This window comes from Grampus griseus (genome assembly GCF_964374135.1).
Source record: "Grampus griseus genome assembly, chromosome: 4".
Lineage (NCBI taxonomy): Eukaryota > Metazoa > Chordata > Mammalia > Artiodactyla > Delphinidae > Grampus > Grampus griseus.
Genome location: NC_138997.1, coordinates 7,025,574 through 7,038,490, shown reverse-complemented (window position 1 = coordinate 7,038,490; position 12,917 = coordinate 7,025,574). Strand labels below are relative to the sequence as shown.

Sequence of the window (12,917 nt, the reverse complement as noted above, 5' to 3'; positions counted from 1 at the left end):
GGGAAGGGATGCCGAGCTTTCATGCCCCCCCGGGTGAGCTGTTCTCCTATGATGTGTTCACACAACCTGGACCCTCTCTGAACTCCACATTTTGGGAATTTTTATGGAGGTTTCATGGCATAGGCATAATCAACTATAAACTTCATTTCCAGCCCCTCTCCCCTCTCTGCAGAATAGGGGGTAGGGTTGAAAATTTCAAGCTTCTAATCGTGGCTGGGTCTTTCTGGTGCCCACTCAGAGGCACCTCATTAGAACAAAAGACACTGCTAACACCCAGGAGATCCAAAGGGATTTAGGAACTCTGTGTCAGGAACTGGGGTCAACGACCAAATATTAGAACAAAAGATGGTCCTAGTGCTCTTATCACTTAAGAAATTACAAGGGTTTTAGGAGTTCTGTGCCAGGAACTGGGAACAGGTACGTGTGTGTGTGTGTGTGTGTGTGTGTGTGTGTGTGTATACACACACACACACACATATATATATTTTTTTCCCTATTATCTCACGCCCTTCCTTCATGGTCACAGAATGGCTGCTGCACCTCCAGGCATCATGTTGATGTTAAGCAAAGAAGAATAGGGTAAGAAAAAAAGGACAGGTGGTATTAACTGTATACACTCTCTTACCAAGAAGACAAAAAGCCTTCCAGAACTCCACTCCTCTCTCTGACCAGGAGACTTAGGGTTAATTTCCAGAATGGTATCACAAGGCTATTAGCTGGAAAAGCATCTACGCTAAAAGCCAGAAAAAAGAAATAGGGCTGAGATGATTTGGAATCAGCCGATGAGTAATATCTGCCAAAGCAAGTTTTTGTCCTGGTTTTGCACTTGTGCTTCTCCTTCTCAAATTCTCCCTGTTGCCCTCCCTCCACCCCATTCACCTCTTTGTCTAGAAGGAGGTAGAACTGAGAAAAGTGATAACCTGGAGAGTTGCTTCAGGAAATAAAGACTTGCTTTACTAGAAGTTATAAACGTGCAACAGAGGAAAGAGCATAGAAGGACATGACGCAGGATATCTTTATTAGAGCAGAAGCAAAAGGAACTACTGGCTGGAGCAGAGTGGGATGTAGGGAGGCTCTCAAGCTTTACCCAGTGGATTAATTTCATAGCACTGCCTTTGCCAGAGGCAGAACTAATCTTGTTGTGTCTGAAATGAAGCACCACAGACAGCAGACTTCCTTATAGATCATTTAATTACAGATTATCATATGAGAGATTGTTTTTCATGTCGACAGAGCAAACAACAAAGGAAGGGTTTTGTGACACAACCTATTTTTAAATGATATCTGTTCAAATGTTACCTATTCCATGACTCCTTAATGAATTCTTTTTCCTTAAAAAAGCATCATAACTTTGAATAGGATTTCATAAAGCATCATAACTTTGAATAGGATTTCATACTGTGACCGTCAAAATAGCAACAGTTCTCCCTGGGAGGCCAGGTCTCTTGGCTTATTCAATTCCTGGCTCTGTCCGTCTGGTCTACTGTCAGGTGGCTCCCCTTCATACTGTTAAGTCACAGTTGACCAAGTATCAAATCTTTATCCTGCTGGGAATTTCTAGTCACCATCGCTGTCACTGGAGCTGCCACTGTCTGACGATTCACTACTGTCATGCTTTTTAGGGGGGCGAAACCTCCTATTGGAATGGGGCTTTCTGTAACCCCAGGAACCTTTGCTTTGTGACACACCCTTGTTCTGCATAGAATTATTTTGTCTGTGGGGCACAGAATAATTTTTCCTGCTGTGTGTTATTACGGTCCCTTCATTATTGGGGCCATTATGGGAACCTATTTCATTTTTAATTTCATTATCAAGACCACGAGAAGGAATGAGCTGGCCCTGACCTTTGCCCTTACTTGGAAATCTTTGTTTTTCATTTGAGGTCACTTGATTCCTTTTAGAATGTTCTGTATCTTTTCTACTACTACCTTTGCCATTTTTCGGAATTTCATTAGTACTTTCAGCTCCATCACTACCGCCATCTTTTCTTTTGTCTTCTGTGGGTGCGTGAGGGTAATGAAACTCTATTTCCCCTTGACGAGCATTTTGGCTGCCGCCATCCACTCTGCTTCCTTCTTCTCCAGAGAGTTTCTTAAAATCGGTGCTACCTATGATGTTGTTGTTGCCCTCCACCAGGCTTACATCAGCAGCATTTGCCTTTTGGGCTGTTCCATCCCTGGTTCCAATGGTATTTCCACCATTCCCTTCTTTCTCTGGGATCTCATTATAACCTGGTCCTCTCACATCAGGATTAATGGTCTCAGCTTCACTTGGGCTGGAAAACTCTGTTTGAATATCTGTACCTTCTCGGTCAGGACGAATAGCATCTCCTTTACCAGAAATGTCCTTAAAAGGTGGACCATCTCCACTGAAAGGAGAGCTACTGTCTTCCTGCCCTTGGAGATCTGGATAACCACTGCCTTCAAAATCACTGGAGACCTGTTTGGCTTTGGGGAGCTGTTTTAGACAGTCCATGTTGTGTTGGATACGATGGGTACTTTTGCTTTTTACTGGAATATTCTGGGCTTGGGAATCTCTTTGATGATTCTTCTTAATTTTTGAGGGGGCTTTAGCATAATTGGCACCTGCTGGAACTTTGCTTAAAACATTCCGGGCTTTGTTCTCTTTGTTTTCTTCCCTCAAGAGTTCAGTCACAGCCCCTGGCTCCATTATGTGGTGCATGTTATTTCTGATGAGAGCTTTGCCGTATTCTTCTTGGTCATGTAGTTTGCTAAGAGAGTTGTCTCCATCCTCAGTCCCACGACTCCCAGTCGATTCAGGATAAATGGACGTCTTCAGGTCATTGTGGGCATTTTCTTTGTTACTAATCCTGTAGTCTTTATTCATTGTCTGTCTATCTTCCAGAAGATTTTGAGATTTAGTGCTTTTGTTATTTTCATTGGTTCCAGGGAGGGACACGTCTTTCTCTTTTTCTTGGACAATGTTTTCTTGAGGCACTGGCTCTTGATGTCTTCTCTGGCCAGAATGGGGAAGAGCAATATTGTCTTTGTTCTTTTCTTCCTGCTAAAGTGTAATTTTCAACATAAAGTGGTTATTTTATGTTAAACTTTTAAAATTTAATAATTCTTAGGCAATAATAATAAATTTTAAAACCCCGCCAGATACTTAATAAAAAGAGTCTTTTAACTCAATAGAGATTTGTTGGTAGAGATAATTCTGGAACGGCCAAAACAGGTTTCACGGAAAAAGAAGGATGAGAAAGGCTTGAAGAGTGGGTAAGATTCAAATACATGTAAGGAAAATGGTGAGAACATCTTAAGAGTAAATGGCATATTCACATGTTTGGAAACAGGAAACATTTGAAAGATAATATGAATAACATTATAAGGCTGGAGTAGAGAACTCCTAAAGAGAATAATAAAGAAGAGAATCCAAATAAGATAAATAAGTTTGGAAATATAGATTAGGGCCTGATTTTAAAGGAGGACCTGACTTTAAAGAGGACAGTGTGGTCCTCATCTTGTGACTAGTGACACATTGCAAGTGAAATGAAGTTCGTCTTTCAAACATGATTTTTCTTGCTCTCGTTCTCTCTCTCTCTCTCTCCCTCCCCCCACTCCCATTCTCTCTCTTTGCTTTCACCCTGGTCTTCAAAGGTATAAATCTTTTCCTCTTCTCTTTTTTCTCAACAGAAAATATACAAATAGAAGAATCTAGGTTCTGACATCCAAAGAAAATATTTTGCAGCAGGTATTGGCCACCCTAGCTTTTGTCTGAAAAAGGATTCATTAATTTTATTTTTTTCCCTCTTTTGTCATTAATAAACCAGATTTGATAGTCTGGGTCAGTAGTTCTCAAATTTAGCATTTCTCCTAACTATTCGGAAGGCTTACTAAAATGAAGACTGTTGGACCCAACGGCCAGAGTTTCTGATTCAGTGGGCTTGGGGTGGGGCTCTGGAATCTGCATGTATGACAAGTTCCCAGCTAATGCTGGTGCTGCTGGTCTGCGACCACCTTTGGAGAACCACTCTTCTGGATCCTAAGTTTAAGTAATGAGGTCCGGATGAGAAAAGTCCCTGAGACAATAATGGGATGAAAAAGAGAAAGTGGAGAAGAAGGGTAGAGTGTTTATGCCTGTATCTCAGTTTGTCCTTTTTTTGGGGGGGGAAGGTCTGTAAAATGCTGCTTCGTAGGCTGCACCTTACCAACTCGAGGTACAGCCAAGGTGCAAGAAGCTTGAACAATGTGGTCAAGAAGAAAGAGGGGCTGAGATTGATTTTGCCCACACCACTCACTGTTTCTCTGTGGTGCAGGCTAGATATGGAAGCATCTGAGAATGGTTAGGAACTTTCCAGAGGGAGTGAAGTGGCTCTAGAAGGAGCAAAGTCGATGGAGCATATATACTAGGAACAAATGTGAGTCATACACGAACAAAGAGGGGTCTACATTGTCCGTGAGAGCCAGGAGAGCCTGAATCAGCGCTGCCGCAAGGCTGTACTGTTTGGTCCTAAGCTACTGTAGCCAGTGGCCTCATCTTAGGACACCAGCAGGGCAAGCAGTACGCAAGGGGTCGAGCAACATTGTCCCGTCCATGTCCGAGGATCCCACGTCTTCCTCTCCACTGTGGCTTGAGCCGTGTGTGTGCATATGGTATATGGTATAGGCTGGACGGTGTAGGGCACCCCCAACTCCCTCACGTGCTTGCACGCCGTCTTAGGGGAAGAAGGAGCATCTGAGCATTTTTATCCAAAAGGGACTGAAGGGCTTCCTTAAAGAACTATTTCCATGAGTAGATAACCTTAAGTTTAAACAGGTTGAATTTAAATTAATTTCTGCACACTCCCTACCCTTTCATTAGCCCACAGGTAGGAGCTCTTGAGCAACAGAACAATTATAGACAGAATAAATACCATACTTTCTCTCCACCGCAGACTTGTAGGGTGAGCTGAAATTTACAACACCGCTACATAGACCTCTGAACTGGCGGGTAACATGAAATCGAAATAAGAGATATTTCTTGAGGAACTGGGACATGTAAGAAGTTGGGCTGGGCGCTACATGTTCTAAGCAATACCTGATGATTTATTGAATGGCAGAGGCAGCAGTCCTGCAGGGGTATGGAGGGTGGGCGTGAGGTGCTGTGACAGAGACCTTGTATTCAATCAGGGTCTGCACAGACAGAGGGTCAGAGCTTTGTAGAACCTGGGACTCCAGGCATAAGAATTTGGTTTTATTTTGCAAGGGATGAAGAGCTAGTGAAAGTGCATGATCAAGAGATTAACAAAATAAAAATCAGAGGTTTAGGAGGAATTGTGGTAAGAAAGGACAGTCAGGAGGATGCTGCAGTGTCCAGGAATGAGATGTAGTCGCTTGGATTAGGACTATGCCAAAGAAAAATGTCACAAAGAAAAATCGTCTACTGGTGCCCAAATAGAAGAAGGGTTAATACCTAGAACGTTGACATGAAAAAGTGAAGACAAGAGAAAAAGATAACTTTAATATTAGACGTGTTGACGTCGATGGGATATAGAACCTAAGCTCAAAAAGCAACATCCAGTTAGAGACTGAATTGGGTGTCACAGCCTCCCAGCCCACGTCCTTTCCAGTTTCTATGACCTATGGTCAGCTTGAACATCCTTGAACATTTTATGAGCTAATTGCTTGTTACTTTTCATGTCAGATCTTTTCATTTATGGATATTCTAATTTTTTCAAGTTTTTTTAAACCTGCAGCTAGTAACTAGTATCCCTTTTTTTCCTGATGCAGCAGTCCTTAAGGTTATTTCCTCTTTCACATAAAACCCTTCCAGGAAAGTCCAGGTTTTCTCCATATTCACTGGGTGCTTTCTCTTCTCCAGGTTGACATGTGCAGAGGCTCTTATTAGGTCACTATGTTCAGATCCATCCTCAAATAGGAGTACTGTTCTACTTGGAAGACTGCCTGCTTTTATACATAAATCTTATTAATGTTGGAAGCTGTGGGGAATTGTTGACTCAGCTCACACTTGAACCTCAAGATAAAAATGGTTTACAGAAGTACCCTCTATTCTTACAAAGCTGCCTCACATGCAGTATACAAAAGTTCCAAAGTGTAGTATTTTTTTTTTTTTGCGGTACGCGGGCCTCTCACTGTTGTGGCCTCTCCCGTTGCGGAGCACAGGCTCCAGACGCGCAGGCTCAGCGGCCATGGCTCACGGGCCCAGCCGCTCCGCGGCATGTGGGATCCTCCCGGACCGGGGCATGAACCCATGTCCCCTGTATCGGCAGGCAGACTCTCAACCACTGCGCCACCAGGGAAGCCCCAAAGTGTAGTATTTTTAAGATATAATTTGAAATGACTTATTTGGGGGGAGTTATCATTATTCACTAATCTTTTATATTGGCAGGTATATTCTGAAAATAGATAAGGTTTTCTCATGAGGAAAAGTATAATAGAAAAAAACGTTAGAGTGAATTATTTCTGAATAAAAAGTATTTTAAACATTTGACCTATTTTAAGGCATTCCATCTGGGAAATTTTTACACAGACATTTGTATTTTCCTTTGCAAGTAAGTTCATTTGCTCACTGCTAATATACACTTTCGAGTTAAACAGGTGCATTATAATAATCCCTTCTTAATTTTTTCCCCTCCCTGTTCTGAAGTGGGAAGTTTTGTTTTATATTTGGTGTTTTTACTGCTTTTAAAACAGTAACGTGTACACTAATGGTGTACCTTTCTTTAAAGACTGAAGAGTTTTTATAAATAAAACATGAAACAACTTTTAAATTGTGATGTGCGATGGTCGATCATTTTTGCACTGCTTATGTTAAATGACTTCCTGTGGCACTGTTTCCTGTATGATGGTCGTACAGTCAGTTGGCTGATCTGCTTTTCTGTCTCCGTGCCTTACCTCATATTATTCTTTTCATGGAGAACAGTCTCTCCCACACAAATATTTGCTCAAACCCTACGCATCCTCCAAGGTCCAGTTCGCTTATTTCCATTACGTAGCTTTCCCTGAACACCACACTAGGAACTAATCTTTTCTACTCCAAGCCCTGAAGCATGATTTTTCGGGTACCACTCACATAGCACTTTGCACATTCTGTCTCGGGTTACAATAATTTTTGTAAGCACCTTTTGTTTCTTTTCTAACTCTAAAATCCTGTAGAGAAAGAGTTAAGTTTTCTCAATCATTTTATCTCTCATAATATCTTGCACAATAGGAAGCTCTCAGCATGGATTTGTTACAACCAATAAGTTTAAAAGGCAGCTAGCTTTAGAGGTGCTAAGTCTTCGAGATGCGTATAAAGAATATTGAGCAGAACAGAATAACATTCTGAAGGGAAGCTACTACTTTCATGGGGAATGAGGCCAGATTTGAAGAAAGTAAATAGTCCTTTTGCTGATGGCATTTTAAACTGTTTCTAGCTCTGTGGCCAGTGAGTCTGCAAGAAAGGACTGAGTGAAAAGAATTATTGTTTTATTCCAGTGACAATGCCCTTATTCTTTCTCTTCCAAGCATCCTGACACAGATGGCATCATCTGTGGAATGAATTTAAGGGACACTAAAATGTGCCGCTTTTTAGGCCAAAATGATTTCTTTCTAATCCATTCCCCCCTGCCCCATTAGAGCATATGGTAGAATATGTCCAGAAAACCTCCTTACAAAGGATCAAACTTTATTCAGAAGCAATAACATGAAAAACTCAATGGGTGTCCAGTATCCACCAGCACCACATCTGCTGTGGCAGGTCCTGAAGCAGGGCAGGGTTTGGGCCAGGGCATGCGGTAGCCCATCTGTGTCAGGAAGACACTGGGACACAGAGTTCCATAGCAGAGATGCTCCAGGAGCCTGGGACCGTGGGAAGAATATAAAGGCACCAGCCGTAGACAGAAACCCCAGAGAAGGCAAAAGTCAACTTTTTCTTCCCTACAGTTTCGCCTAATGTTTGTCCAGAGTTTGGATCATGATAAAATCACTAGGATTCTGCTTACCTTCACATCAGTTTGATTCTTCCTCCCAGACGAGGTATAAACATACTTAAAAAGATAATACCCATGTTTCTCATGGTGGCCCTTGTACATTATCTACAAAACACAGCATTATATTAAGGTGGGTTTATCTCTTACGAAGAAGTTTTCTGGCTCTCTTTTTGATAGTACAAGGTATTTTTAACTTGGGTCAAGTCTATTTCTGCATCTAACAAGTGGTGGTACATCTGATAACCGCAGGACAGCGTGTGTCAGCGAGCTCCTGAAGAGAGCAGCTTGTTCCTTTCTTTTCTATCTCTAAGTCTGTTTTCCCTGAGGACGACTGTCAAACAGTTCTCTCCCCCAGGGTGTATCAATCTTATTACCAAATTTCAATGGAAATGGAGCACTTGGACATATTTTCAGGTAGGAGGAGGCAGAGGGACGAGGTGAAAGGCAGATTTTACAGTATTCATGCTGATGGCAAATTGGCAAAACTCCCAGCATGAACATTCAGGCTCCTAAGCTTGTGGTTTTTGCCTTTGCAGTTTTCAGCTGAGATAGAGAGCGGAAGATTGTTAGTTTTTAGAACAGAATTTTCTGAGACTGCAAGAAGAAACCATGGTAGGCAGAAGTAAGTTGCAATTTGGTGACACGAAAAGCTGAAGGTACTTATTTAACTTTCTGGTTGCATCTGGAAAACTAACTCCATGTACATGGAATTTCCCCTTGAAGACTTCTTAACTCACTTCCCTTTGTTTTCTCCCTCATTTATCTCTCTGTTCTCACGTACATGTGTGGGAAAATATTGTTTGCTAATAACAATATCCCAGAACTTTTATTCATCCCTCTGAAGGAAGAAATCATTGAAGAGAAAGAATTCCCATTCAGAAGGCTTTTCTCTTTTCTATCACACATTGTGTGAATTAAAGTGCCAAAATTATGCTGTATAATTTTTCCATTTCCATTCTAGGTACACAAGAATATTTTGACAGTTAAAAATTTCCTCTTATTGACTTTTCTCTTTACAGAGTTGGAAGGGGTGTATTTGAGAAGAATAATTCTGTTTACCCTCTGTTCTTCCACAGAGTCTTGCTTCATTTTCTCAGCCTGTGGTTGCAACGTCTGAAAGGAAACAAGAAATAAAACTTCACTAAACACTTCTTTCTTTCATTTCTTCAAACAGTGAATGTTTCCTTGCTTATTCTCTCACTGGGGCGTATTATTCAATGTGGAAAATCATTCTGACTCAAAGACGATGGGCACACACATCACATTTGTTTCTGTATTGAAGGAGGATGCCGACCTTCCTCCCCCAGGGGGAGATAGTGCCGGCTCCACTGCGGAACCACGTTCAAGTGTGGGAGAACAGCTGAGTTGGGAGGGGTGGCACTCCAGGTGAAAAAGCTTGAATGTCATTGGTATCCACTGAAAAAGCTTTCCCTGGCACACTGGGAGTGTTTAGTATCAGTGAACCAAAATCAGAGTTGAGTGATGTGGATTGCATGTGCGTTGATTGTATAAGTTCAGTCATTGCTATTCCATTTAAGGTAAGATGGTCCAGCAAGAGTGAAACCATAGCCCTGCACCTAAGGGGAAAGAAACCACCTGATGATGGCGCTGCATTGTTGCCAGTTACCTGGGCAGTTTTTTCTTTCAGGAAAATGACATTTTGAAAGGTTGTGTATTATAGAATGTGAGATACAGAATGACACTATAAACCATTAAACTTTCCATTACTTCCACTATTAAAAATCCAGAATTTTACCTAACATCAAAACCAAGAAAATTACTTCTTTTTTTTTTTTTTTTTTTTTTACGGTACGCGGGCCTCTCACTGTTGTGGCCTCTCCCATTGCGGAGCACAGGCTCCGGACGCGCAGGCTCAGTGGTCATGGCTTACGTGCCCAGCCGCTCCGCGGCACGTGGAATCTTCCCAGACCGGGGCACGAACCCTCATCCCCTGAATCGGCAGGCGGACTCTCAACCACTGAGCCACCAGGGAAGCCCTAGAAAATTACTTGTTTTCAATTCCACAATAATTTTTCTCCCCTAACTGCATATTTTATAATTCTACCCTTTATTGCCCTCTGCTGATGTCGGTTCTTGTGTGATCTTGTGCATATAAATTTAGAGCATTGCATAACTCCTCAGAAATATCGAAACAGTTAAAATAGTTCTGGAAATGGGGGTATAGGAAAGAGAAAATATAAAAAACGAGATGGGTAGATATTAAGCAAAAGAGAGAAATGACAGTTTGGTGTATTCGGTATTTTCTTACAGAACACACACACCACATGTATTAAAAACATACTTGATGGTATGTTTAATACAGTTCACGATAATAAATCATGAACTTACAACAAGGTAACATAACAAAGTCTTTATAGTCTAATTGCATATCAATGAATATTAATTGAATTGCATGGCCCAACAATCATCTTTTATATTCTTGCACTGAAAGTTTTGTTTTTTAAGGAAACAAGAATGCCACCCTTAAATATGTCTTTTTGACATAAAAATTATTTTGAGCTGAAGGCAATTAAGAAGTAGAACATGTGGAAAAACCTTCCCCTTTTCTGCCTAAAGGCAGGAAATAAATTCTCCTTTTACTAGAGACAAACTCTTATCAGTCCAGAGATGGCACAGAAGAATCTGCAAACAAATCTTGTTAAACTAATCCTAATCTTCCTAGTTAGGGAAGAGAAGTACTCCGTAGTCCTACTTGGACTTCCCCTAGCCCCTTTATCTTGCCAATTCTTCACAAATGTATTGTTTCTTGTTTCTTTGTCTAAAAGGTATAAAAGCTTCCTGCTCTGGTCACTTCTTTGGGTCCTCATTCTCTTGTGAAGGGCTTTCATGTACATGTAAAACTTCAATAAAATTTGTGTGCTCTTCTCCTATTAATCTGTCTTTCTCAGTTGAATTTTCAAACCCAGCCAGGGACCCAAAGAGGGTTGAGGAAAACCTTTTCCTCCCCTAGAGTTTGAATTTTGATTATGATTCCAGAACATATGTAAGTGGCTTAGTACATACTAATTTCTGATACCACCAATCTGTCATTAAGTACTTTAGATAATTACTCAGATAGAATCCATATCTGAAAGAAAACATTACAGTTAGTCCTTCGTCATTCCAAATTTGTCTCTGTGTCCTTGCCGAACCTCTTTCATTTGAAATCTGCCCCCCTCCTTCCCCGCCCGCCACCCTTCACACCCACTTGGCAGCTCTCCTGCCCTTGAACGTGGCCCGGAAATGGAGATGGCATTGTTTCCCTCGGTCGAAGAAGACTGGCATCCTCTCTTTTTTTTTTTTTTGCGGTACGCGGGCCTCTCACTGTTGCGGCCTCTCCCGCTGCGGAGCACAGGCTCCGGACGCGCAGGCTCAGGGGCCATGGCTCACGGGCCCAGCCGCTCCGCGGCATGTGGGATCTTCCCGGACCGGGGCACGGACCCGTGTCCCCTGCATCGGCAGGCGGACTCTCAACCACTGCGCCACCAGGGAAGCCAGGCATCCTCTCTTGGCCGGTGGTCACTGGGTTGGTGTTGACACAGCACATTTCTTGGAAGATGGTCGGAGATGCCACTGCAGCTGTTCTTCGGAACGTGATGCTCAAAACAGGCTTGTCCTCGGCTGGTGGGATGAGCTGGGTCAGCGGGGCCCACGCCATCCTCCTTATGCCTAAGCCCGTGCCTCTGTGGCCCCGATTGAGCAAAGTCAGTCGTGTGCATCGGGCCTGGCAGATGTCTATTTTAAGCAGTACGTCCCCTAGAGGACTGCTAGAGCATGTGTGCTGAAAGGGGACACGCCTTCCTCAGCTCCGGCTCTCCCAGCCGGTTGGCACAGCTCGTGCCCGTCAGTGCATTTCCCAGTTGGTTGCCCACTCGCTCAGGACCTATGTGTAAGTTCTTCCGACAACAGAATGACCACTCGCTTCCACACTTTTCCAACTGAAAAGGTTACTCCGAGAAGTTAGGATGTTTTCCAGACACTATCTAATTAGCACTGTGTCTCCTTTGCAGAAAATATCTGTAGCACTCAGCATTTTCACAAGATGACATCGTCACATCCTGAGCACTCATCTGGGTGAATCAGAGGGAAGAGAAGACACAAAAGGAAATTGGAGCTTGATCTGGGTTAAGCTGAGGGGGACTTCTTCCCATCTTTAACCTCGCTGATGAAGACAAAATCACCAGCAGGATCTCCCAGTGTTGCAGTGTTGCAAGAACTACAGGAGAGGTCTGGTCCCTTCATGTTATCGTGTAGCTATAAAGTCTGGTTGCTTAGTCATGGAGCATTCAAGTCAAATTCTCTCCGTTTTTGGTAAAATATTGAGAAATTCTTTTGACAGGTTATAATTTGGATATATTTACTCACTAGCATTAGCTGATTGAAACACTGTGGCTGGCTATTGGTTTTCTCAAAAATATTTTCACTGGCATTTCTCCAAAGGCAACATGTAGCCATCTTGTAATTCTTCTCACATGTTCGTTGAGGGCTTCAATGTCTGGGTGACAGACATTTGTGTCAAGGGTTGGATGGGTCCTCTTTGTGTGGTACTTTATTGTAACTGAACAAGGTAAGTGCTACTAATTTCAAAAGACATCGCTTAAAAGAAAAATAGAAGAAGAGAGCAAGAGATTATATGATGCATAACTGAATCTGTAAATGCTTACTGGTGCTGCCAGGGTCAGACTGAAAAGGAGCAGTCCCAAACAGATGATTCGCATCTTTGAGAATCTCTGTAAAAAGACAATAATATTTTACCCTAAAGCATTGCCAGTTATGAACTGCAGCCATAATAATAAATAAAACAGAAAAGTCTATACAAACCTCCTTCCCCTTAGCAGTCCATTTCCTCTTGTTTAAAAAAAACTACATATAATTTATATCCAAGTGTAGAAACTTTAATCTGAGCTTTCATATGTCTAATTATTCCAATGTGAAAATGAAAATTGTCCAATATTATGAAAACAATGAAGTTGGATAGAAATGGAGT

General features: G+C 42.1%; 1 protein-coding gene across 1 annotated transcript; it reads right to left on the bottom strand.

Annotated features, from left to right (window-relative positions):
- Positions 1 to 1,557: 1,557 nt before the first annotated feature.
- MEPE (matrix extracellular phosphoglycoprotein) lies at positions 1,558 to 12,654 on the bottom strand (the record flags this gene model as incomplete). Its single annotated transcript, XM_082653098.1, has 4 exons — positions 12,595 to 12,654; positions 8,990 to 9,043; positions 7,943 to 8,035; positions 1,558 to 3,024 (listed from the first exon to the last, which is right to left on the bottom strand). Exons 1-4 carry the CDS (start codon positions 12,646 to 12,648, stop codon positions 1,558 to 1,560), a joined length of 1,668 nt encoding a protein of 555 aa, XP_082509224.1. The 5' UTR covers positions 12,649 to 12,654.
- Between the last annotated feature and the right edge of the window lie 263 nt (positions 12,655 to 12,917).